The sequence below is a fragment of the Saccopteryx leptura genome, chromosome 3 (genome assembly GCF_036850995.1).
Source record: "Saccopteryx leptura isolate mSacLep1 chromosome 3, mSacLep1_pri_phased_curated, whole genome shotgun sequence".
Taxonomy (NCBI): domain Eukaryota; kingdom Metazoa; phylum Chordata; class Mammalia; order Chiroptera; family Emballonuridae; genus Saccopteryx; species Saccopteryx leptura.
In genome coordinates, this window is record NC_089505.1 from 102518162 (window position 1) to 102544589 (window position 26428).

Here is a 26428-nt window from a genome sequence, read left to right on the forward strand (position 1 = left end):
GCTGGTGGGTGTAGGTCTGCCGAGGCCCTGCTCCTGGAGTCCCCTGTGCGGCACTTGTGCGTGAGAGTACATGTATTTGGATATATTGGTCCACAGACATACCTATGTGGACCAACAGTTTCTGGAAATAGTGTGGGTGGGTCCCCTTCCAGTTCACATGCATGTGATAATGCCCGTGACACATCTGTGCCTTGGTGTGCTCTGTGCATTGCATGCCTATCAATAATGTGGCTGGTCCACATGGCTGCTTGCCTGTGTTCCAGCAGATTGACTGGGTGTGTCGTGGGAGTGGGTACACAGCTGCAGTTCTGCCAGTTCTGGGGGCAGTGGCTTTGTGCAGTGTTGAGAAAAGGTCCCCACATGCTTGTGGTTCTGTGCATATCTGTGCACAGGGAATCTACTGGCTGTACACTTACACATAAGGCTCTGCTGCCCCCAGCTGAGCCTGTGCGAGGGCCGGCCTTCCCCTCAATGTATCGCCTTAACCCTTCTCTGGAGAAAGAGGAACCTAGAGGACAAAGACCCAGCGGCCAGGCCTGCCAGCTGGGGCTCAAGTTACTGAGAGGGCGGATAGGCGCCGCCCCCTCCCCAGTCTTCCCTGGCTCCCAGCTGGGCTGCCCCACAGTGGAGTCTCAGAGCTGTGCTGGGGGCAAGCGCTTTATTCGGATTGGGGGCTGGGTTAGGGTCAGGGGGCTGGTGGCAGAGCCTTGCGGGCCCTCAGTAGCAGAGTTGCATTGGGCACCAGTCCGGCGGCCTGCAGCGTGATTGTGTCCTCGTGGTAGACTATGGGCGGGAAAGTACTAAAGATCTCGAAACTGTTTGCGTCCACGGCCCTGGGGACCGGGCAGAATGGATCAGGTTAGCTCATGGGACCAGAGCCCCGCTGCAGCCACCAACCCGGCCCTGCGCCCACCTGGTCTGTGCAAGCAGGGTGCGCACGTCACCAACAGTGTCCTCAGGCCGCATCATCAGCAAAAAGGCCTGGTTGCCGTTCTCGGACTTGATGCGCAGCATGGAGAGCGGGGGCGCCGGTGATTGGGGCAACTCCTGGCTCCTGTGGGGCCAGAGGCCATCAGAGCCCCCACGGCCCAACCCCCACGTTCTCACCCCCATCTGGCCCTCACCTCTCATGCTCGGCAGCCAAGGCAGGCGTCTCCACCACAATCTCTTGGATCTGGGCAGGCCGTGGGCAGCAGTTCTAGAAGGCATTGATGGACAGTGGACAGAGCCCTGACCCCTGCCAGAGTCACACCCCACCCCCAACCCTTAAAGGAGACTCATTCATGATCAGGAATTGATGAAACCAATGAGCCTAAGGGAGAGGTGGGGATGTTCTGTGTAAAAGAGGATGCGAGGAGAGGAGAGGGAAGGAAAGCTCTGGGAGGCAGCCCCATCATTCCCCCCAAGAAGCCTTGAGTTCTCGAAGCATAGTGGGGGAGACAGAACCCCACACTCACAATCAGACTGGATGCCTAGCCCAAGGTGGGTCAGGGAAGACTTCCCTGGGGAAATGACACCTGAGCTGTGACTGAAGGAAGAGGAGTCCTTAGAAATGGAATGGGGCTGGGGTGGAGGTGGGGGTGGGAATATTTCAGGCAGCATAGGCAAAGGTCCCTAGTCAGGGACAACTTCCGAGAAGGTGATACATTTGGGAAAGAGTCAGCAGTTTGTGGATGGAAGCTGTGAATCTGGTTGGGCTGGAAGAAAGAAAAGGTTGGTGGGGGTAGGGGGGACACAGACCTTGAGTGCTGGGGTAAGAGCTGAGCCTTACTCAAGACCACTAGAGAGTTTCAACAAGAAAGAACCAAGATCCAATTTACATTTTTGAAAGAACAGAGCCCGGCCTCCTGGTGCTTAGCACAGGTTGTGTTCTTACACTGACTGTACAGAAAGCAGAGGCCAAGTAAATCCTCCTCGTATATACCTCAGCCCAGGCCCTTTGCTTGGTCTGTCTTATGAGTGGGGGGACATGGAAGAAAACAAGAGTGGAGGTTGCTTAGGGGTGGATGGTTGGCAGGGCAGGAGTGGACCTGGGAGTGAGAGGCCAGTAAGCCCACAGCAGTTGTCTGAGAGAGACTTTCTGGAACCTAGATGAGGGTGGTGGGTGGTGGGAATGGAGCAAAGGGATGGATTCAGGAGACGTAGGATCAGTAAATCAGGACTTGGCAATGTGGGCAAAGGAGGTAGAGTCCTGGGAAGTGGAGGCCTGGTACCTTTCACGGGGAGAGGCATGGAGGGGGAGCAGGACAAGGAGTGAGGAGAAGACAATGAGTTCTGTGATGACCAGGAAGGGGTCTCCAGAGCTGGAGTGGGTATTTTTGTCTGGACCTTGAGAGGGTGGCCTGGGTCTTGGGCCCACCTCTGGCCTAGACTGATATTCCCCTTCTGACAGCCACACCCTTGCCAAGCTGGAGAGCTCCAGCCTAGAGCCCTCACCAGCTTCAGTTTCCAGGAGACAGAGGGACAGCTCTGAGACACCCATCTCCATCCGGCCCTCTTCAGGGCCCCCAAGTCTGCACCTCCACACAAACCACTGCTCTGGTAGGCTGGGCCAGGGTTGATGGTCCAAGGTAAAGCCCCTAAGAAGACTGGGGGAGGTAGGCTGGCCTCACCTGCAGGGTGTCCCGGATGGGGCCCCGGATGTCAATCACCTCACCTTGATGGATCACAAGCTTGGGGAGACTGTTCAGAAACTTCTCGGCAGTCATTCTGGAGCCTGCGGGGAGGCATTGGGAACCTTGGCAGGGGATGAGTGACGGTGGAGGAAGCCACCTGGAGCTTGTCCTGTACAGTGCCCCCACCACCTGGCTCAGCCGCAGGGCCGAGCTCACCTGGGTGCTCCATTTGAATCTTCTGCCAGCCCACCACACGACCCTCGCCTGGGAACAGGTCCAGCCCATCCTCTGGGTAGACCTGATTGCGCAGGTCACTCACCTGGCAAGGAGGAAGAGGGACAGCAGAGGGCCCAACTCTTTGGCCCTGGGTCCACCCCCACCCCTGCTTTCCCAGACCCCAGATATAGGCATAAGGGATGGTCTGATGCAATCCCCACTTTACAGATGAGGAAACTGAGGCCCCGAGACAGAGCTGCAGTTCATGCTTTTGCGGAACTGGGCCCTCCTCTCCCTGCAAGCAACCCTAACTGGAGCCAAAGTGCTGACACCCTCCTCAGAAAGCCCCTCTTAGTAGCCCAAGAGGAAGAAAGGGAGGAGGCTCTTAGGAGGGGGCAAAGCCCCTGCCACCTAGTCTGCAGTTGCAGCCCCCGTCATGGCACGTGTCACCTCGCTTGTCCCCATCAAGGCACAGCCTGGGCCCTTGCCTTGGTGTGGACCCCAATCATGACACACTATTTTCCAAACCATGGTGGTGCACACTCCCTTGCACACCTTATTGTGGAACTAACACACGATCCTCTGGGACACTGAGGACACTGCCTCATGTGCTCCCATCACAGCACCCTTCATCTTAATACACCAGCAGGGGACCAGCTCCATCTCCTGTCCTTCAGTCCCGACACTTGCCCCGCACCCACTCCGTGGCACTCCCTCCCATCCCAACCAGATGGCTCCAGGGTCCTCCAGGGAAGCCCAACCGCTTCTGCTTAGACTGCTCAGGAGCCCCAGGCAGCCAGGTTGTCCCAAATGCTGGAGGCGGGGCTGTGGTCCTGCAGGCTAAGGGCTGTGCCTTCAGCATGCCAGCAGGGGGCGACGCCTGCTGCCCAGCCACTCGCTGTCTCAGGCTGATGTGTCAGCTGTGACCATGGCAGCCACTGCACTGCCTTCCCAGCCTGGCTTCAGGCTCACCCTCTTTCTGAAAGTCATCAGACGGGGGTCCCCTGAGGTGGGGCATTTGCTTCAAGCCTCAGGCTGGGTGCTGCCTGAGGAAGTTGGTGGTCCCTACCCTCTCCAAAAGTAGCTGACTGGTGTGAGGAGCAGCTCCTCACCTTGAAAGGGCCTCCGTTAGGGTACAGGCGCTGGAGCTCTGAGGGGAAGAAGCCATCCAAGATGTCTCGGAGGCAGCGCTGCAGGGGAAAGGAAGGGTAAGGACTGGCTAGACCTGTGTGCTGGTCTCCACACTAGTTCCTCTCTTGAAGGCAAGCCCTGGGGCTCAGGTTTGCCCAGTGGATCACACTGGCCCAGGACTTCGTGGGGTGGGGACTCTACAACTTCCGCATGGGCCTGAGTCCCCATAGGGAGCAAACTGGGCCCCACCATCTCCAACTAATGATGAACAGAGTGGGGGGCACCAGAGGCCTGTCTCTCCCCCCCCCACACACACACACACACTCCCACCTGTGTGGCGGGATCATGGAATGGCTTGAAGGGCCCATCAAACATCATGATGCCATTCCGGTAGAGCTTCAGTGGGATGGGCTCCAGGACACGCAGCCGCGCTCCACCAGGCACGGGCACCACCTGGGTTTCGCTGTCTCCCACCAGCTCACTGAGATCCTTCAGGCTGGCCAGCAGCCTGTCAAAGTCCACTTCAGGGGCCACCAATGAATCCCCTGGTAAAGAGGATAGACATCATGAGCCTCTCTTCTTGGCTGCCATGGCCCTTCCCATGATGGGCAGTGGCTTTAGCATCTCCTTAAATGACCACCTGGGGAGGGGCAAGGACAACTAAAACTAGATAATAACAGCTTTTATTGAGTGCATACTTTGTGCTGGGGGTTTACTATGTTATCCCATTCTCTCTTCATTCCAACCCTATGCTGTGGGGCGATAATCAGCCCCATATTTCAGATGAGGAAACTGAGGGTTAGGGAAGATTAACAGCATGCCTAGTGATACACAGAGGAAGTGGCTAGAGCAGGGGTTGGGAACCTATGGCTCGCGAGCCAGGTGTGGCTCTTTTGATGGCTGCAGCTAGCTCGCAGACAAATCTTTAATAAAAAAAAAAGTTAAAAATATAAAACATTCTCATGTATTACAATCCATTCATTTCCTACTGCTCATGTTCATGGTTGCGGGTGGCTGGAGCCAATCACAGCTGTCCTCCAGGCCAACACCAAATTTTTATTGGATAATGCATAACGTACATGGGTCGTTGTATGGCTCTCACAGAATTACACTTTAAAATATGTGGCGTTCATGGCTCTCTCAGCCAAAAAAGTTCTCGACCCCTGGGCTAGAGCAAGATCTGACCTGTCTGCCAGGAACTGGGTTAGCAGCTGGATTCCAAGAAGATGACCATGTAAGGGTCAGCTGGGAACAAGCACGCTGACCATGTTAGTTATTGATACCAACTCTACCTTGCAGAAAATGGACCTCAGGCCAACCCAGAGGCTATGAGACAGGAGTGATTTATCTCCATTTTACACATGAGGAAACAGGCCCACAAAGATGAAAAATGACCTGTCCCAGGCCTCCTGGCAAATTAGAGTAGAGGTTGACTCTGGTCTGTTTCTCCCACCCATCTGCACTATCAGGAGAAAGAGGTCAGAGTAAGGACAGATGGCCGCTGAGGAGGATGTCAGGAAAGCTGCTGGAACAGAACAGATGTACGACAGATCTTGAGTTGTGCAACTATTTCTGGGTCACAGGCCCTTTGGAGAAGCTGACAAAAGCTCTGGCCTCCTGAAAAAAATGTGTTGCACACACAGCTGTACAACGCTTCAGGGGGTGCAGATGGGGTGCTGGGACCGCCATGACAGGTGTCAGAGCAGAAAGGGCAGGAGGCAGGAGGGAGGCTGGTGGGGGACAGGCCAGGGGCCTGTTCTCGGTCCATGAAGGGCCCTCACTCCAAGTCAGTAACCTCCACTACACACCAGTGACTTTCTGGACCTTCTTGGAAGCTGTTTTTCACCAGGACAGCCAGTCTGCAGCAGGATGTGGGTCAGGGCTCTGGGACCTAATTCCTTTCCCTCCAGTGGTACAGTGGCTACACTGGGGAAGTACAGATGTGGGTGGCCCTGTTTCCTGTTGCTTTTGTGCGCTGAAACAGTAGGCTCCGCTGTCCTTGCCTCTCCCTTACGTTTCCTACTGTGGTGGGGCTGCACCTGTCCTCGTCTCCTGAGTCCCTGAGATAAAAGAGAAATTCACAGAACACAGCATCCCTGGTATGAGTCAGAACAAGGTCAAGGCACTGTTTTCCTTTAATGACTACTTTCAGAACACATTGGTAAACCTAAAAACAACAGAACAGCTCATCTTTGGTGCCTGCCCTGGTCCCTATATTCTTACAGATGGGGAAAAGTGAGACCTAGAAAAGTAAGGCCAAGACGACTTGGCCCAAGCAGATACCACCGAGCAGACCCAGGAGGACCACTGGATACACTGACTGCTAATCCAGCTGCCTCCTCAGGCCAGGGCTTTTTCTGGGAGCTGGCGGGGTATGGGGTGGTCGCCAGGGGAAGGGGCAGGCAGAAGCCCAGGGGAGAATGCCAAGTGAGAGGGAAAGAGAAGTTTGCTGTGCAAGTCAGGCTAGAGGCTCTCAGCCAGTGGGCCAGTGAGGGAAGTGAAGGCGGGGTGCGCCGGGCAGGTATCAGGGGTGAGCTGAGGAGCCCCTGGGAAGGAACCGCAGCTCTGGGCAAAGCAGGGCCGCAAGAACAAGGCCGGAGGAGCGTGGTGTGACAACCACACAGCAGGCAGTGCTCAACAGAAACCTGGGCCAGCACAGCTGGGTCACACAGGGCATGGCGGGTCAGAGGCCAAGTAAGGCATTTCCTCTGAGTGGCAGCTTTCCTCTCCCTGTGATGAGTAGATAATAGGAACTGTCATCTTGCCTACAAACTCGCTGTTTACTTCACGTCAAACGCCAGAGGCAGGCAGTACCACGCCCATTTACAGATGAGGAAACGGCCTTGTAAGGCACCATGGCCTGAGTCATGCAGCAGGCAGGACCCAGGTGACTCTAAGTTTCTGTTCTTGGTGACCACAGTGCTGCCTCTCGGTGTTGGTTCTTCAGACACTGCCCACTGGGGTCCCTTTCCAAGGAGAGGTGCAGTGCAGCAAGGTCACCTCTGAGGCCTCATTCAACTTGAAGGGCCCCAGATTGTATTAAAAAGGGTAGTCTGGGCCTGACCTGTGGTGGCGCAGTGGGTAAAAGCGTCGACCTGGAATGCTGAGGTTGCCGGTTCGAAACCCCAGGCTTGCCTGGTCAAGGCACATATGGGAGTTGATGCTTCCTGCTCCTCCCTCTGTTCTTTCTATCTCTTTCCTCTCTCTGTCTCTTTCTCTCTCTGTCTCCTCTCTCTAAAAAAATGAATAAATAAAAATGTAAAAAACAATAAAATAAAAGGGTAGTCCAGTAGCCCTGGCAGAACAGCCTGGTTGGTTAGAGCATCGTCCCAAAGCACACACAAAGGTTGCGAATTTGATTCCCAGTCAGGGCACTTACAAGAACAGATTTCCTGCTTCTCTCTTTCTCTTTCACTTCCTCTTTTGCTAAAATCAATCAATAAAAAAGATTAATTTAAAAAACCTTAATTTAAAAAAAGCAGTAGGTAGGCATGGAGATCAAGTCCAAACTCCGTGGCCCAACTCTGCAGACTCTCAGAGCCTGGGCTCCCCAGTCTCCCTCAATATGGTCCCCCTTGTGCTCCGGAACCACCGCGCCAGCACTAACTACTGCTTCCAGGCTGTGTGACCCTGGGTAAGTGGGCCAACCTCTGTGGGCCTCAGCTTCTTCTTTTATAAGATATGAACAGTAACAGTCCCCACTTCACAGGGTTACAGCGAGGAAGTGGCTGGCAGGGGACCGCTGCTGCCACTCCCGCCCACCCCCTTGCTCACTGCTGCGCTCAGGGTGCTCTTTCACCACCTCCTGAGAAACCTTGCCGGAAGCCCCTCCCCCTGAGGCTGGGCCCTGTTCCTCCCACCCTCCTAGAGCCTCTGAGCCACTCCTTTGGTCCTTGTCACAGGCTGGTGTCATATTGTTTGTGTGACTTCCCATCCACACCAAACACTCCTTGAACCCAGGCTAGAGCATCCAGCCCTGGCAGGGCCGAGAGGCTGCTCAAGAAGCAGGTCCTGGATCTGGCCCACCCCCGCCACCCAGCAAGCATGTCTGGTACACTGTGCTCAGCCAGGCTCGAGAGCCATGGCTGTGCCCATACCCAGTGTCCTGCCCTCGCTAGGCTCAGACTTGAGTGAAAGAGACAGGATGACAGTGACAATGGCATGTGGTAAGTGCCACGGTGGGGGCTGTGGAGTGCAGAGGATCAAACCCTGTCACTACCAGCAGGTGAGTGGAAGGCTTGCAAGGGGCTGGTTCCTTTACTGGGAGGCCCATTAGCTGCGGTGAAATGCCAAGGTCATGCCTGAGGCAATCCAGCATGCTGTCCCCACCGCCTAGAGAAAGGCTGAACAGGAAACTGGGTTCACAAATCCCATAAACCTGCAAGCCACACCCTGCTGAGGGGTGCTTTACCTACATCCACTCTGCTCTGCCAGGGCCACAACCAAATCTCTGGTCCCCAATGTTGAGGGTTGCCATCCACTTGTATCAACGTGCTCTATCACTTAGGCCTGGGCAGCTGGGCACCCAGGGACCACCCACCAATCATGTGCATGTGCCCATGCCCTGCCCTATGGGCAAAGCACTGTGCTGGGCACCCTGGGGCATCACAGGGCTAAGCACATCTACCTAGAGTCAGCCTGCAGAACACCCACATACACTATGGTACTTGGAGCTCTTGGCGACCTAGGGGGCCATCATTCCACAGAGGTCTCTAATGCACAGCCCGTTCCCATGTGCCCAGGGGCAATGGCAGGTGGCACAGTGCCTGGCAGAGTGGGCACTCCATGCACATTTGCTGAAGCAGGTCAGGTTCCAGCTGAGTTTCAAAGGCAGGGAGAAAAGGGGACAAAGCACTTCAAGGGACATCACTGGCCTGATGGGGGAGAGCCTAGCTTGCCTGGGGTCTTGTTCAGGCCATTTCCAGGGACGCACAGGCAGCCTAAGGACAGGGGAAGCTGCTGAAGCCCATGAAGTCAGTGTGGCTTCCTGAGCAGGGGAGGGAAGAGGTTCCCACCCAAACACAGGAGCCTGGGCCTGGGGGGAGAGTGCCAGGGGAGGTGGTGGCTGGCAGGGGAGGTGTAGGAGGGCAGGACCTGGAGGAGGAATGGGGGGAGTGAGGAGCTCAGTGGGGACAGGGGTGTGGGGTGAGGAGCTCAGTGGGGACAGGGGTGTAGGGTGAGCTCAGAGGGGACAGGGGTGTGGGGTGAGGAGCTCAGAGGGGACAGGGGTGTGGGGTGAGGAGCTCAGAGGGGACAGGGGTGTGGGGTGAGGAGCTCAGTGGGGACAGGGGTGTGGGGTGAGGAGCTCAGAGGGGACAGGGGTGTGGGGTGAGGAGCTCAGAGGGGACAGGGGTGTGGGGTGTGGGGTGAGGAACTCAGTGGGGACAGGGGTGTGGGGTGAGGAGCTCAGTGGGGACAGGGGTGTGGGGTGAGGAGCTCAGTGGGGACAGGGGTGTGGGGTGAGGAGCTCAGAGGGGACAGGGGTGTGGGGTGAGGAGCTCAGAGGGGACAGGGGTGTGGGGTGTGGGGTGAGGAGCTCAGAGGGGACAGGGGTGTGGGGTGAGGAGCTCAGAGGGGACAGGGGTGTGGGGTGAGGAGCTCAGAGGGGACAGGGGTGTGGGGTGTGGGGTGAGGAGCTCAGTGGGGACAGGGGTGTGGGGTGAGGAGCTCAGTGGGGACAGGGGTGTGGGGTGAGGAGCTCAGAGGGGACAGGGGTGTGGGGTGTGGGGTGAGGAGCTCAGAGGGGACAGGGGTGTGGGGGTGTGGAGCTCAGTGGGGAGAGAGGTGTGGGGTGAGGAGCTCAGTGGGGACAGGGGTGTGGGGTGAGGAGCTCAGTGGGGACAGGGGTGTGGTGTGGAGCTCAGAGGGGACAGGGGTGTGGGGTGTAGAGCTCAGAGGGGACAGGGGTGTGGGATGAGGAGCTCAGTGGGGACAGGGAAAGGGGAGAGAGGAGCTGAGTTGACTAGATTTCTCAGCCCTAAGACTCAACATCTGTTGTGACCAGAGCAGGACTGTCCCTTTCAGGTCTCCAAATACCCTAAAGCACCCGGCACCACATCCTACTTGAGGTTCCCTGTACTGGTGGGGAGGAGTAAATCACCCAGCCAAGGCCAAGCCCTTTCAAGGTTTCCCCCCTGTTGGCCTGCTCCCCTAAGGCATGAGTCCAGGATCTAGAGCAGTGGTTCTCAAAGTGTGCGCCAGGGTGCACTGGTGCACCCTATGGTATTCCAGAGAAACATGTGCCTGTTAGGGACCAAAAAACCAACAGGGTTTTTGGAGTTTAGATTTTGGGGACAGGTAGGGGGAATTGACTGTAAGCTGAAGTCTTCCCAACCCCCCACCTCACTTGCCTGATTAGGTTGCAAAAGGCTGTTAAGCTGTGGTGCTGGATTGTTTACACTACCCCCCATGTTCTCCAGAAAGACTAGAGGCAAATTTCTTCTATCCCAGTGGCAGTCAACCTGGCCCCTACCGCCCACTAGTGGGAGTTCCAGTTTTCATGGTGGGCAGTAGCGGAGCAACCAAAGTATAAATAAAAAGATAGATTTAACTATAGTAAGTTGTTTTTATAAAGATTTATCCTGCCAAACTTAGCGAAAATCCGACATAAAGTACTTGGTAAGTAATTATTATTATATGCTTTAACTTGCTGTAACTCTGCTTTATAAATTTTATAAAGTAAAGTTACTTCCCTACTTTATAAATCATCATTACTGTGGAACCAGTGGGCGGTTAGAAAATTTTACTACTAACAGAGATACAAAAGTGGGCGGTAGGTATAAAAAGGTTGACTACCGCCTGACCAGGCAGTGGCGCAGTGGATAGAGCGTCGGACTGGGATGCGGAGGACCCGGGTTCAAGACCCGAGGTTACCAACTTGAGCGCAGGCTCATCTGATTAGAGCAAAAACTCACCACCTTGGACCCAAGGTCGCTGGCTCGAGCAAGGGTTACTCAGTCTTCTGTAGCCCCACGGTCAAGGCACATATGAGAAGCATTCAACGAACAACTAAAGTGTCGCAATGCGCAACAAAAAACTAATTATTGATGCTTCTCATCTCTCCGTTCCTGTCTGTCTGTCCCTGTCTATCCCTCTCACTGACTCTCTCTCTGTCTCTGTAAATAAATAAATAAATAATAATCTTTAAAAAAAAAAAAAAAAAAAAGTTTGACTACCTCTGTTCTATCCTTTGTTTGGTGTAAAGTTAAGATGATATGTATGGTGGGGGTTTTGGATTGATGATTAAACATAAGAAATTGTCTCTTGAAGCTTTTTGGATTTCTATAAAAGAAGAATATGTGGCAATATCTAAAAAGCGTTGAACATTTTACTACAATTTTCAACATCCTATTTATGTGAATTAGGATTTTCTACCCTCAACACAAGTAAGAGTAAAAAAAGAGGAATTCTTCAATGTATTGATGAGAAAATGAGAGTTTGCCTTTCAAATATATGCCCAAACATTAAAAAAATCGCTAGGACACATCAGGCTCATGTTTCTCATAAACACAAGAATGAAAAAACTTAACACATTCGTGCCAGGACCTGCTGAATTTACTAAATCTTACTAAGAATGTATCTATATATATAAAAAGATAACTTTTTTGTCATTTTTTAAATTTTTAACCCCTCTTTTTTACGAATTCTAAAAAGCATAACTCCAAAAATGTAGCATAAAAATGTTTTTTAATGTCAGAATAAATTTAATTTTTTCGTATTTATTTCATTTAATTACCATAAAGCATGCTTGGACTTTTTTTTTCTTTAATATTTGACTTAATTATTATAACACATTTCTCAGAAATTTGTATAAAGTGCACCTACAATTATTTGTAGGATTTTTTTTTTAATAATTTAGTAACTTAGTTACTTTTTTTTTTTTAAGATTTTATTTAATCATTATAGAAAGGAGAGAGAGAGAGAGAGAGAGAGAGAGAGAGAGAGAAGGGGGGGAGGAGCAGGAAGCATCAACTCCCATATGTGCCTTGACCAGGTAAGCCCAGGGTTTTGAACCAGCAACCTCAGCGTTCCAGGTTGATGCTTTATCCACTGCACCACCACAGGTCAGGCATTTGTAGGATTTTTAAAAAAATGTTTTGTGGTCGCCCTGGTAGAGCGTCGGCCTAGCGTGCAGAGGACCCGGGTTCGATTCCCGGCCAGGGCACACAGGAGAAGCGCCCATTTGCTTCTCCACCCCTCCGCTGCGCTTTCCTCTCTGTCTCTCTCTTCCCCTCCCGCAGCCAAGGCTCCATTGGAGCAATGATGGCCCGGGCACTGGGGATGGCTCTGTGGCCTATGCCTCAGGCGCTAGAGTGGCTCTGGTCGCAACATGGCGACGCCCAGGATGGGCAGAGCATCGCCCCCTGGTGGGCAGAGCGTCGCCCCTGGTGGGCGTGCCGGGTGGATCCCGGTCGGGCGCATGCGAGAGTCTGTCTGACTGTCTCTCCCTGTTTCCAAGCTTCAGAAAAAATGAAAAAAGAAAAAAAAAAATGTTTTGTGGTCTTTAATTTCAGGTGTCAGATAATGAATACTTTTTTTTTTCTTTACAGAGAGAGAGAGAGAGTCAGAGAGAGGGATAGACAAGGACAGACAGACAGGAACGGAGAGATGAGAGCATCAATCATTAGTTTTTCGTTGCGCATTGTTGTTCATTGATTGCTTTCTCATATGTGCCTTGACCGTGGGCCTTCAGCAGACCAAGTAACCCCTTGCTTGAGCCAGAGACCTTGGGTCCAAGCTGGTGAGCTTTGCTCAAACCAGATGAGCCTACACTCAAGACCTCAGGGTCTCGAACCTGGGTCTTCCGCATCCCAGTCCGACGCTCTATCCACTGCCCCACCGCCTGGTCAGGTCAATTATTTGTAGGATTTTAAATGCGCCCTGACTTCAAAAAGTTTGAGAACCACTGCTCTAGAGTGATTCAATCAGCCCTGCACAGATGCCCCAGCATCCACTGGTCAGCTGCCCCAAGCCGGTGCGGCAACGTATCCACCCTGCACAGGGAGAACCAGAGCATCGGTGCAGGAGGAGGCCAGCTTTATAGATCAGAGAGGCCCTTGGGGCAGGAGCAGACTGGCATCTGGGGACAAGGCAGTGGGTGGGGGGAGGAAGGGAGAAGCCAGGAGAGAGGGGAGTCCCAGGAGGGAAAGCTGCTATAAAGGAAAGACACATTTATCTGGCAAAAGAGCTAATAGATGCAACAACCTCCATTCTTTGGAGACTTTCAGAAATGGCCAGGTAGTTCTACGGTCTCAAATCTATGGGGTACATCCCTCTAGATATTAGCAGTCGAATTAAAAATAAAGTGTTGAGTCCCATAGAACCCAGAAAGGGAGCCCAAGTTGGGGGCTGAGCCGTAGAATGGAGGGCCAGCTTCCAAAGCAGAGAGATTGCTTTTATTTTTTTATCTGATTTTTTTAAAAATTTCTTTTAGAGGAGAGAGAGAGAGAGAGAGAGAGAGAGAGAGAGAGAAAGGGGGGGGGAGGAGCAGGAAGCATCAACTCCCATATGTGCCTTGAGCAGACAGGGTTCCGAACCAGCAACCTCAGAGTTCTGGGTCGACCCACCACAGGTCAGGCACAGAGAGATTGCTTTTAAAGGCAACAGCTCTTGGATGGGTGGCATTTTGTAAACTATGGTGCCTGAGAAAAATGAGGTCTTATCACTTCTTATAACTCTGGTCTTTGAGATGAGCGAGCAGAGTTTGAGGGGAGACCAGAGGGAGAAAGTGGCAGCAGGTTAGGTGGTCAGTGATGGAGGCTGAGGCCTTTCCTGCCTGCCCTGTGTCAGAGGCCAGAGTGGGGTGTCGCAGGGCACCTCATGCTCGGAGGCAGGAGCATGAATGAGTTGGCCTCTGGACAGCTTCTGGCCAAAAGGAAGTGCCTTTGTAGAAGGGTCTGGGGGTGAACCCCCTACTCTACCTGGCTTCCAGAACTTCATGGCCGTCATCCAGTCCCTCTTGTCATCCTCTGAGTGGGTACTGTGCTCTGAGTCATCCTGGTCCATGGGCTCACCCACCCACTGCAGGCCATAGTCACCAAGGAACCGCTGGAGGGGGAATGCCAGGGGCACCGTCAGCTCAGCCCCTTCCCAGGAAAAAGGTGGCATCTGCCCAGTTCCCGTCTCAGGCCTAGTTCCCAGAGCAGATGGGCAGAGGGGACGGGCCCAGGGCCTCGGCCACTTTCTGGCTGTGAACTTGGGGAGCCACTTCACCTCCCCAAGCCTCAGGCTCCTCCTTATATAATAGAGACAGCGCCTGCCCCATAAGCATGCGAGGACTCCACAAGATAATTCATGTCAAGTACCTAGTAGTGCCTGGCACGAGCAAGAATTCACTGAAGGCAGTCCCCCAGGACCCTCCCTTAAACATCCTGTTTGAGGCTTGCTGTATGAATGGGGGCAAGGAAAGTGACACAGAGTGACTGAGACGCCATGTTCAGAGGCAGGAGAGGGCTGTGACCCATTCAAAAAACCCCAAAGAACAAGAATTGAGACACACTACTACTGCCTTTTAGGCTTAAAAACACATATGGCCAGGTGCCATGCTAGGTCCTGAGCACACAGCAACGCACAGGAGGAAAATGGCCCTTGCCGTCCTTGTGGGGTTCAGTCCCCGATGGGGAAGAGATGAGGCACGTAGGAAACAGGTCCCTGGAGAAGCACCCCCACCCTGATCTGAGACTGAGGATGAGTGAAACTCACCAGGGGAAGGTAAGAAAATACATTTCAGGCAGAGGGATCAGCATGAGCCAAGGTCCCGAGGTGAGAAAGAGCTCAAGGTGGTCAAAGAACCAGAGGAAGGCCCGTGGGCTGGAGGGGAGAGTTCAAGGTGAAACGGAAGGGGAAGCTCAGGCCAGCAGGGGTGTGCCTGCCCCGGACACCTTTCTGGCTCTTTAAGCTCCATGTTCGTCTTGAGCAAGGAAACCAGAGCAGGGCCCCAGTGTGCGGTGTGGCCAGGGGGCCCAGAGAGGTGGGCTCTGCCCAGTTGCTGAGGGGCAGACCGCCTGGCCACTGCCTCTCACCTCCATCTCCCCGACCTGCCGCTGCAGCTGCTCGCACATTGTCTCCAGCTCCTCCTGCCGCTTCAGGGACACCTGGCCTTCAGGAGAGACAGCAGGGGTTCCGCTGGCCCAGCATGGAGGCTGCCAGGCTACCTTGACCAGAGCTCTGCCCTGAGTGTCATCTGAAGAAACTGTCCTTTGAGAACTGGAGGGATCCTCTGAGAACTGCCCCTAGCTGTTCTCCCTGCCCCTGGCAGGGGCTGCCCTGACTGCAGAGCTTGCCACCCTCCTGGAGCGAGGCTCCCGAGGAGGCTGCCGTTCCTCCACACTTCCAATGGAGTACCCTGTGCTCAGGGCTGGGCTACGTGTGCACTCAATGGACTCTGTCTCTCGTAGGAGGGCACCAGCCTGCTGTGTCACTGCCACTCTGGGCTCAGCTGTCCAGGCCCCACCACAGGACCTGGCTTGATGCTTTGGAGCCGATGCCCAGGGGTCACCCCAGGGAAGGTACAACAGGAGGGCCGACAGCTGCGCGGATAGCCTCTTACCCTCGTGCTCCTGGAGGGTCTCCACCAGTTCCTCCAGGGCCCGTATCTTCTGATCCTGCAGCAACAAGACGTGGGAGGGGGAGCAGACAGGCCTGGTGGTTCCCAGAGCCCAAGGGAGCCCCTTCCAGAAGGGAAGACCCAGAATTTTTGACTCTGTGGGGGCACTAGGGAGCTTAAAGCCCTTGTCCCTGCCACCATCGGGCACAGCCACCACGCTTGTACCTCAGATGACCCTTGTGGTTCCACTGAGGTGGGGAAAAGGTGTGGAGGTCCCCAAGTCTCCCAGAACTCAGCAGCAGGTCTATGGGCTTTGCTCAGCTGTGCAGAACACCCCTAGCCTCTCTACTCAGGTCACAAGTTCTCAGATCAGCCCCAGGCCACACCTGGCCCTCGAACTCTGCAGTACAGTGTGAGACATAGTTCTAAAGCCCACTCACCCTGGTCTATTACTGTAGAGCCTCACTGGTCCACCAACCTGAACCCCTCCAGCCCTCAGACCAGACACTGGCCCTGTCCCCGCTAGGGTCCCACCTTGGACAGGATCTCATCAGTCTGGGCCTTCACCTGCTGCTCCAGATCCCGCACCTTCCTTGCCATGGTGGCCATCAGCTCCGAGTCGTGAAATCCAGGGACTGCCAACCAGACAAAGTCCTAGAGCCCATGTCTAGAGCTGAGTCTGAGGTATGGGGGGCTCAGGGGAGGAAGAGAGGGATGCCCAGGAGTGGAAATAATAGTAACAATAGCTGTCATCTAGATAATGAGGACCATGCTAAATGCTTGTCATGTATCAACTCATGCAATCCTCACAACATGCCTCTGAGACAGTGAACTGCTTTAGGAAACTGAGGCACAGAAAGATTCCGTGATTTCTCCAAGGTGCATGAGTGATATCACATATGGGTCACATTGCCTTGAAGCTCTTTCAGAACATTCTCCCTCCATCAAATCAAACCTCTAGAACTCACCCTCAGCTTATAGGAAGGACAGAGGACAGAGGAGAGAGGACCAAGTTAAACAGCAGACAAACCCTGTGTGGGACATTCAACAAGACAAGGGCCTAGACTCTTCAAAGAGTCAGTGCTATTTTTTAAAAAGGCAGGGACTGTTTTACAAAAGTATTACAATCAATAGCAGTACGTGACCCTTGACCTGGATCAGGGAAAAGTAGTGATGAGATAGTTTGGAACTGGGGAAGGGTGAGCACTGGAGGCTGGAGAGTGACTGCTAGCGCACGCTCGCAGGTGTGGCCATGGCAGTGTGGCCAGGGTGTGGCCAGGCGTCTCCTTACTCTTAGAAGACACACACTGAAGAATTTAGAGGTGAAATGTCATGATACCTGTAACTGATTTCTAAATGGTTCATCAAAAACTACATTTAAGTTTATATGTGTGTATATGGAGAGAAGGCAAATGTGGCAAAACATCACGAATTGTTTCTAGATGACGGGCACACGGTGGTCACTGTGCTATTACTTCAGCTTTTCTATATGCCGAAACTGTTCAAATTAAACAGCTTAAGGAAAGGATACAAGAGAGAGACGTGGGAAGAAGCAGGGCTTGCCTTCCCCGGGGTGCTGTCTTTCTCTGTGTGGAGCAGGAACTGCAGCTGCTTCCCTGCATCCACCTGGGCCGGCCAGCCAAGGACGGCTCAGAGGAGAGATGGAGAAACCTGAACTTTTGAAGATGTCTTTGAGTCATTGGATTAACAACCCTTAAGCCACCTCCTTAGGTCTTGTTGGTTTGTGGGACAGTGAGTCCTCCCTCATATCCAATGCCAGCTGAGTGAGGGTTTTGACTTGCAGTCAAAAGCTTTTTTTTTATTATTATTTATTTATTTTATTTCTTGATTTTAGAGAAAGGAGAGAGAGAGAAAGAGGGGGAGGGAGAGCAGGAAGCATCAACTCCCATGTGTGCCTTGACCAAGCAAAAGCCCAGGGCTTCAAACCCGCGAGGACCATGCCCTCTTGTTCAGGGTTCCAGGTTGCTCTCTGTCCCCTGCACCACCACAGGCCAGGCTCAAAAGCTTCTTAACTGACACATAGACATCTGGGAACTGCAAGCACAGATGTCTACATGTGTATGAAGTCACTGAGGCGGAGTGGAACCAGCGAGAAACCAGGCCGAGGTCACAAACTAGGAGGCTGGAAGGAGCTAGCAAACAGCCTAGAGGGAAAACCTGGGAGGTGGGGACACATCTGGGAGAGCGGGTCATGGCAGCCCAGAGCCTGGGCCTTCTGGGGAGGGAACGGGAGGCCGTGAGTGCAGCGTGCCGCTGGGCAGAGGAGTGACAGGGCAGGCAAGCCCCTGGGGGGACAGACACTGGTTGAGAGTGGGCTGAAGAGCAAATGGCAGGGAAGCAGCTCAGAGAGCCCTGGGGTGGCTAAGGGGAGGGGCTGCTCACTGAGATTACTATTCAGTGTCCCCCCAGCGCGGTTGAAGGAGACGCAGGCTTTGCGACTGGCTGTGTGGCCAGGCTCTTTCTATCTCCCTCTCCATCCCTGCTAAGTGGGTGGGTGTTGGGTGGAGGATCGCCTCATCCCATCCTCACCTCAACATGCAGACCTAGGTGTTCCCATTCCCACCTCATAGTGGAGGCAATGGAGATGGAGACAGGAAGTCCTTGATCCGAGATACACAGCTAGTAGAGAAGGCCACCCTCACCCCCAGCTCAGGCTCTCACGCTGTCCAGCGCTCTGCCCAGCTCATTGGGCCTCGCCCAGACCGCTGCGCAGCAGGAGGCAGGTGGCTGGAGGCAGAGCTTCACCCTCTGGCCCATCATTCCTCTGACCCTGGGCCCTGGGGCCCCCCGACATCACACTTGATGGTGACTCCAGCCAGGTCTATTCCACAGGCACTAGCCGCAGCCAGACCTCCTGAGCTAAGTGTGGGGCCCACACAGCTTTATGCCAAACCAGGCCCCAGACAGGTCTGGGATGCAGGCACATGGCCGTGGTCAGCCAGAAGGGGGGGCTGCCTCAGACCCAGCGGGCGAGGGAGTAGGTGCCATGCCCTCTGGGCCTCTCGCCTTCTCTGGGGACCTAGACCCCTTTAGGTCTCTTCTCTCACCTTGCCGGCTCACAGGGGCACCTATGCCACCATAGCAGGAGGGGACAGAGATCCTTTCTTCTGCGCCATGCCCGTCATTCAGCACGTCTACCTCATCTTCTGCAGACAGGGAGGTCCAGGTCACTGCTCTGAGGCTAAGACCCAGAGTAAACTGGGGCCCTGGCCAAGATGAATCAGCCTGTAGTCTGTCCTCCCAAGCATATGAGGATAGAAAACTTGGGATGTTGGCAAGGAAGGATCCTACCAGAACCGGCCTCTTATTAGAGTTCTCCCAGCCCGGCTCCTGGGGGGACCTGAATGACCAACGCCAGCACCACAGTGAGGCAACAGTAGGGTTGGGATGCAAAGACCTGAGCCTGCAGGAATCGGAGTAGTGACATGAGGAGAGGCTGCAGCAGGGAGAGGCGACTATGGGCTGGAGGAGGCTGTTGGGGGCGGCTGGGATTTGGCCCCTGACGGGTTCTTGGCACTCACTAGCCAACCCCATAGTGGATGGAGGGATTCAGATGTCAGGGATGAGATTTCTGCTAAGGGTGTGGGGTCTTCCTACTGACGAAGCCGTGCCCTCGGGGAGGGTGGGAGTGGAGGGTGACACTGGGGTTGGGCCAGCTGCACCCTCTCCATCTGCCCACCACAGGGAAACGCGGCAGACGGGAGGTGAGGAGGACCGAGGGCAGTCCCCCACTTACCGTCTCCGTAGAGTTTTATCTCTCGTCTCCTGGGAACCAGGGTAGGAAGGAGAAGGAAGACAGACAAGTTAGGACCCCCAGGAATGTCAGCAGGGGAGAGGCCCTGGGCACCAAGCCCCCAGCCAAACTTAAGGAGATGGAGGTTGGGCCTCTGCCTCCTGAGGATATCCACACCCAAATCCCATGCTGGCACTGGGACAAGCCAAGGGGCAGGCTTGGGGTATCCAACTCCTCTCAACAGAGAAGGATGGGGAAGAGCCAGAGGGCAGAGTCTTGGGTAGAAGACAAGAGTCCCCAAGCCAAGCGCTGAAATGACTGTGGGACCCCAGGCCTGTCGCTCAGCCTCCTGCATCCCCTTGGCCTTTGAATAACTCAAGTGATATTCGGAAGAGCAAAGAGACAGGTTAAAAAAAAAAAATCTGAAAAGATGGAAGTGCTAGAGAGATGTAAAGGATTCCCTTTACTGAGAGCCCAGCACGTGGCAGGGCCCAGAACGGGCACACTGGTGTTTGCCAATTAACGTAAGTGGGTAAGAAGACGGATGCTAAGCCACAGCCACGGAGCCCACACCTTACTACAGGGCACAACCCAGGCAGAGCCTCCCAGAAGGCACAGAAAGATAAGGTGGTCATGGAAAGCTATATGACTCCTAATTGTTCTCCCCAAAACAGCAGGAGCCATTCTTCTAGTCCACGGGATGGGCAAGCAGGAGGCAGGGGCAGGGACACAAAGGCCCCGGAGACCGGCCCCTACCCTGAATTCACAGGATCCGACTGCAGGGGTGCTCTCCGGGTCTTGCCAAGGGAGGCCAAAGGTGAGCTCATAGTTCTTCTAGATTCTAGCTGTCAGGAATTCCCTGAGTAGAAAGAAGGAAGTCAGACCTTGGGGCCACTCCCTCGGGACCAAGACGTGGCCTGAAACTTTCTCTCCCCTGCTTATTTTCCCAGAAGGGAGCACTGTCCAGGGAGCATCACCCTCACCTCTTCCCACTGCTCCTGCTGAGGTTTCTGGAGGCAGCGGGGCCTCAGCACCCTCTGATTAATACCCGACGCTCCTCTGGACATCCTGCTCTCTGCTCTGAACCAGGGCCTCTGTCCTGGCAGGGCTCGGACACGGGCCGTGGGGCCGGAGTGGGTGCAGACATGTGCCAGAAGCCTGGGACTTTCCCAAATTTAGAGTCCAGACAGGAGACTACCCCAGAGGCCTGGGGCTCTTGTCCATCCATCAAGGAGCTGGTCAAGACCACGCCCAGGTGTCTCCATCCCTCCTACCAGAGCACAGGTGACACCACAACATCTCAGAGCCAGAGGAGGGCAACCAAAAGGCAGGATTCAACCAAGACACAGCCCATATGACAGAGAGGTTAAGAATCCTGGCTCTGGACAGGTTCTGCCATCCACCAGTATAACCCCTACCTGTTTCCTTTGGCTTGAAGTAGAGATGGTAATAGTACCAGGTAGGGTTGCCCACCAGATTCAGAGATAACATAAAGCACCTAGCCCAGTACCACACTCAAAGGAAGCTTAAAAATGTGAGTTATGGTTTTGTGGCTCTTGCTGGTTTCCCTCCTTCCCTGTTCCTTATAGAAAGATGAAAGCACATCAGGGATGTAATTAAAGACCACTACTATAGCCTGACCAGGCAGTGGCACAGTGGATAGAGCGTCGGACTGGGATGCAGAAGACCCAGGTTCGAGACCCCGAGGTCGCCAGCTTGAGCGCGGGCTCATCTGGCTTGAGCAAAAAGCTCACCAGCTTGGACCCAAGGTCGCTGGCTCAAGCAAGGGGTCACTCGGTTTGCTGAAGGCCCGTGGTCAAGGAACATATGAGAAAGCAATCAATGAGCAACTAAGGTGTCGCAATGAGAAACTGATGATTGATGCTTCTCATCTCTCTCCGTTCTTGTCTGTCTCTATCTATCCCTCTCACTGACTCTCTCTCTCTTTCTCTGTCCCTGTAAAAAAAAAAAAAAAAAAAAAAAAGTTAAAAAAAAAAGACCACTACTATATGTAGCTGAATTAAATAATATGTGGCTAATATCTAGAAACTCCACAATCAAAGGGTCTCTATCAGGGCCTGAATTGAGTCTTTTGTCCAACTGTGCCACTGGCCTCTAACCTGCCCTGACGCTGCCCAGCAAGGGGACCAGCGCCGCCTGGAGGTAGCCTCCTCAGTCTTCATTCTGGAGTCTGGGACTCATGCTCAGCCCCTTCCCCAGAGGAGCCCTCAAGGACCAGGCTGAGTTTCCTCATACCCACCATCCAGCCTCCTAAATCTCGCCTCTATCCTGTCCCAGCCGCTGCTGCCTTGTCCGGGATTCTCACGGTGTTGTGGCCAAGTGTGACAGCCCTTGTGGTTCCTTTATCAATTTCTAAAGTGTCAGAAGGATCTTCTTAAACACAAAGCTGACATGTTATTTCTCTGCTAAAAGCTCCAAATGGCTCTTTCTCACCCATAGAAAAACAGTTGAAATTCCTTCACTTGGATGATCTGGTCCCAGCCTGTGTCTCCTGACCTCGCTCCTCCTGTCCCTCTACATTTAAGCCACTCCGAACCGCCAGGCTGGCCTCAAATGCACCAGGCCTGTGCGCACACGGCTCTGGCCTGGAACTCCCTCCTGGAATGGTCTACCCACTCCTAACCACACCTTCCCCTTGCCTGGGCTAATTCCTTTTTTTTTTCCTCCATTTACTTGAGAGACAGGAAAAGAGAGAGGTGGGGAAAGGGAGAGAGAGAGAGAGAGAGAGGGAGAGAGAGAGAGGGAGAGAGAGAGAGAGAGAGAGAGAGAGAGAGAGAGAAAGAGAGAGAGAGAAAGAAAGAAAGAAAGAAAGAAAGAAAGAAAGAAAGAAAGAAAGAAAGAAAGAAAGATCAACTCATTGTTCCACCAGGGATGGAACCCACGACCTGGGTGTGCCAGGACAACGCTCTATCCTCTGAGCCACCTGGCAAGCTCCTGGGCTAATTCCTTTTTATTTTTGTTTATTCTTTAGTTATAGTCTAACTTTTTACTTTCAAATTATCATAGACGCATAAGAAATTAGAAAAACAGTACAGAAAGGTCTTGTGTATCCTTCACCCAGTTCCCCCAATTCACATAACCCTATGTGTGTCCCCTTCCGTGCCATGTCACCCCACTGCAGATTCATGCAACTACCACTGCAGTCAAGACCCAGAACTGTTCTGCCACCATGAAGACCTCTGTCATGCTACTCCTTCACAATCAATCACACACTCCTCTCCCCACCATCCCTAACCCCTGGCAACCACTACTCTGCTTTCCATCTCTAGAATTTTTTTACTTCAAGGTTATACAAATGAAATCATACAGTATGTAAACTTAGAAAAAAATAGTTTTACCTGGAGGGAGGGGCTGGGTGAAGGGGGTGGAGAAATTGAGCAAAAAAAGACAAAAATAAAAGAGAAAAAAACCTCATGTAGATGGACAACAGTGTGGTGATTGCTGGGGTAGAAGTGGAGGTGGAGGAGGCTATGGGGGAATAAATGGTAATGCATGGAGGATTGACTTGGGGGGTGAACACACTATATGGTGTACAGAGATGTGTTGCAGAATTGTACACCTGAAACCCGTATAATTTTGTTAACCAGTGTCCCCCCAATAAACCCAATTTTAAAAAGGCTTTATTGAGATATAAAGTTCACATACTTTATGCTTCTAAAGCACACTATTCAAGGTTTTTAATCAATATCAGAGAGTTGTGAGATCATCCCCACAATCAATTTTAGAACATTTTAACCACTCAAAAAGCCCCAGGTACTGTGCCTTTAGTGGCTAAAACTGCCTTGTATAAGCTCCCATCAGACCAGATTATCCCTTCCTTCTTCAAACTCTTATCACCATCACCATAATGACCCCTCAAAAGAAAATTATCAAAAAGACAGAAATTAAGCCGTGGTGAGGACGTAGAGAAACTGGACTGCAATTTGTTGGACTGTAAAATGGTGCAGCTGCTGTGGATCAGTCTGGCAGTTCATTAAAAATTAAACACACTTACAATTCCGCTCCCAGGCATATATCCAAGAGAAATGAAAACTAATGTCCACACAAAAACTTGTATACACGTTCATAGCAGCTAAAAAGTGGAAACAACACAAATGTCCATCAACCAGTGAATGAACAAATGTGGTATATCCTTATAATTGAGTATTATTTGGCAATAAAAAAGGAATAAAATACATGCTATAATGTGAATGGACCTTGCAAACATTATGCTGAGGGAAGGAATTCAGTCACAAAAGACTATGTATTGCTACGGTTTCATTTATATGAAATGTCCAGAATGTGCATTTCATATAGTAACACAGTAGATTAATGATTGCCTAGGGCTGGGAGAAGCTGTGAGGTAAATGGGAGGTAACTGCTAACGGGTGACAGATGCCCTCTTAGGCCAATGAAAAGTTCTAAAACCGATTGTGGTGATAGTTGCATAACTCTATGAATATACTAAAAACTATTGAAATTTACATTTTAAAGGGGTGAATTATATCTCAATAAAGCAATTATAGAGAAAAAAGGACCTGATGATCTCCAAACCAAAGCCAACATCTTTCCCTCAAAATAAGTTCTTCCACCTGACCTGCGGTGGCGCAGAGGATAGAGCATCTACCTGGAACGCTGAGGTTGCTGGTTCGAAACCCTGAGCTTGCCTGGTCAAGGCACATATGGGAGTTGATGCTTCCTGCCCCCCCCCCTCTAAAATTGAATAAATAAAATTTAAAAAAAATAAGTTCTTCCTACTTACCCCTTTATAATGGGACCCCATCATCCAATCACAAAATTTTTCTCTCCTTTCTTCCCTCTTAATCCCATCCCATCAGGTACCAAACCCTGAAGGTTAAACGCTGTCTCTTACACCGTTGGCCATACTACGGGGGCTTGCACTGTCCTTCTTTGGGACTGTCACAATTTTCCACAACTGAGTTCCTTTCTTTCAGTCTCATTCCAGGCCAATACAACACACCGTCTCCAGATCAATTTCCCCTGGATTACAGGAGACCCCTGAAAGCGACAACTGTATCTTCCCATCTGCGTGGGGACTCCTGAGCGTCGGGTTGTGTCTCCTGAGCGTCGGGTTGTGTTTCCTATTCCCTCAGACCGGGGTCCCTGAAGATAGAGCCATGTCACTTTGGGGGCTTCCAGGGGCAAACTGTGTCTTCCTCCTTAGGCCTGGGGCTCCTAAAGGTTGCACTGTCTCCCCCCTACGGCTTGGGCTTTGAGAGGAAGGCTGTGTCCGATAGCTTTACACCGTTGGGACCCAAGTCAATCCGGTGCTTGACTGACATCCTTCGTCACACCTACTCGAACTACTGGCTCCCGCCATGTCCTGGTGCCCTCCCGCGCCTACAGAACCGCAAAGCATTTATGCCAGCACACATCCTGGGTCTCCAGCTGGAAGAACTTCCGGCGAGACTTACTTCACCACCTAACCCGGCCCTGGGACCCGCGTCGCCCCCTCCCGCCTCCATGCGCAGCCATGGTAGACAGGGGTCCGAATCTGATTCCAGGACTCGGAACCTGCTGGGGGGGGGGCTGCTGGGATAGCCGGGCCCTGGGGACTCCTGAGGCTAGGCCCCAGAGAGCATAGGAACTCAGCCGGCTGAAAGGCCTTGGGTCCAAACTCACCACGCACGGCCACAGAGCCGTCCTACAGCACCGCCATCTTGTTGTCACGCGGTTTCCCAGGCGACCAGGGCCCGTCCGCTTCTCATTGGCTAATTCGAGGAGGTCTCTGAGCAACCAGCAGGCACCTGAGGTGGGTACAGCCTTCTATGCTCAAATTCTATTGGTCCACAGAGTCTAAACTCTTCGCGGGAGACTGTCAATCCCAGAATCCACAGCACCGAATGGACTCTGTCTGGAAAATGGGAAAGTACGTTGGTACCACTCGGAGGCTCAGAAAGCGGGCAACCTGGGATTAGATTCATGAAGCTGCTGGAAGGCTCTGGTCCTGAATGTGTAATACCGATAATGCCACTGTTTTGCGAGACTGATTTTTGGGGAAATTAATCCTCTGAGGCTGTTTGCTCATCTAATCAGTACAGTATTTGGCGGGTCTATTTTGTGCGTGAATTGAAATGATGTAAGTACCTAATAAACGTTTCTTAAATCTGAATATCTCTGCAAGTTTCTTTTCTTTTTTTTTTTATTTTTTTTTTTATCTTTCTGAAGCTGGAAATGGGGAGAGACAGTCAGACAGACTCCCGCATGCGCCGGACCGGGATCCACCCGGCACGCCCACCAGGGGCGACGCTCTGCCCACCAGGGGGCGATGCTCTGCCCCTCCGGGGCGTCGCTTTGCCACGACCAGAGCCACTCTAGCGCCTGGGGCAGAGGCCAAGGAGCCATCCCCAGCGCCCGGGCCATCTTTGCTCCAATGGAGCCTTGGCTGCGGGAGGGGAAGAGAGAGAGAGGAAGGAGGGGGGGGGGGTGGAGAAGCAAATGGGCGCTTCTCCTATGTGCCCTGGCCGGGAATCGAACCCGGGTCCCCCGCACGCCAGGCCGACGCTCTACCGCTGAGCCAACCGGCCAGGGCCTCTGCAAGTTTCTTGACCAGATGGCACTCTGAAGGGGCGCTCAAATTATAATTTCTTTTTGTAAAAGTTCGGGAGACACAAAAAGTGTGAGCCAGGGCACACTGGTGCACCCTAGAAGATTTCCAGGTGTGCCCTATGGTATTCTAGAGAAATATGTGCCTGTTGGGGACCCAAAAACCAGCAGGGTCTTTGGAGTTTAGATTTTGGGGGGACAGGTGGGGGGAATTGGCTGTAAGCTGACAGTCTGCCCAACCCCCCCACCTCACTTGCCTGATTAGGTGGCAAAAGTCTATTAAACTGTGGTGCTAGATTGTTTACACTACCCCCCATGTTCCCTGGAAAGACTGGAGACAAGTTTCTTCTATCCTTTGGTGTAAAGTTAAGAAGATATATATGGTGGGGGTTTTCTGCACTTGGTAAAATTCTTGGGTTGCTTTGGAAACATGATCAGAGACCATTGATTTGCTAATGGCCTCACTTTGCCTTATAAATAAAGCAAGATATGGTTTTGGGGCATGCTTTGCTCTTGCCAGCAGCAATTAAAGGGCCCTCCTGACCCTGTGTTTTGTTTTCTTTCCTTCCTTCCTTCCTTCCTTCCTTCCTTCCTTCCTTC

At 52.8% G+C, this 26428-nt stretch overlaps 1 protein-coding gene and 1 non-coding gene across 7 annotated transcripts; one reads left to right on the forward strand and one right to left on the reverse strand.

The window, feature by feature from the left end:
- Positions 1-620: 620 nt before the first annotated feature.
- UBXN11 (UBX domain protein 11) lies at positions 621-25337 on the reverse strand. 6 transcript variants are annotated; one of them, XM_066375511.1, is made up of 15 exons: positions 24905-25337; positions 20018-20120; positions 19265-19293; positions 18576-18674; positions 16042-16142; positions 15511-15565; positions 14984-15060; positions 13883-14009; positions 4293-4507; positions 3944-4021; positions 2832-2934; positions 2613-2716; positions 1125-1198; positions 914-1054; positions 621-783 (listed from the first exon to the last, which is right to left on the reverse strand). In XM_066375511.1, exons 2-15 carry the CDS (start codon positions 20086-20088, stop codon positions 633-635), a joined length of 1425 nt encoding a protein of 474 aa, XP_066231608.1. In that variant the 5' UTR covers positions 20089-20120; positions 24905-25337; the 3' UTR covers positions 621-632. The 6 variants fall into 6 exon arrangements, with proteins under 6 accessions (XP_066231608.1, XP_066231609.1, XP_066231611.1 ...); XM_066375512.1 differs by lacking the exon at positions 24905-25337 and adding an exon at positions 24024-24217; XM_066375513.1 differs by having other exon boundaries at positions 645-833.
- Positions 1842-1973, forward strand: LOC136401628 (small nucleolar RNA SNORA51). Its single transcript, XR_010750650.1, has one exon. It is a non-coding gene; the product is annotated as a small nucleolar RNA SNORA51 (small nucleolar RNA).
- Positions 25338-26428: the final 1091 nt, after the last annotated feature.

What these genes read in the sequence shown, in the direction of transcription:
- UBXN11 (XM_066375511.1), bottom strand. Translation starts at nt 20,088, where the DNA reads ATGAGCTCACCTTTGGCCTCCCTTGGCAAGACCCGGAGAGCACCCCTG. An exon ending in TCCATGATCCCGCCACACAG is followed by an intron (nt 4,022 to 4,292) that starts GTGGGAGTGTGT and finishes TTTCCCCTGCAG; the next exon opens with CGCTGCCTCCGAGACATCTT. An exon ending in GATTCAAATGGAGCACCCAG is followed by an intron (nt 2,717 to 2,831) that starts GTGAGCTCGGCC and finishes GCCTCCCCGCAG; the next exon opens with GCTCCAGAATGACTGCCGAG.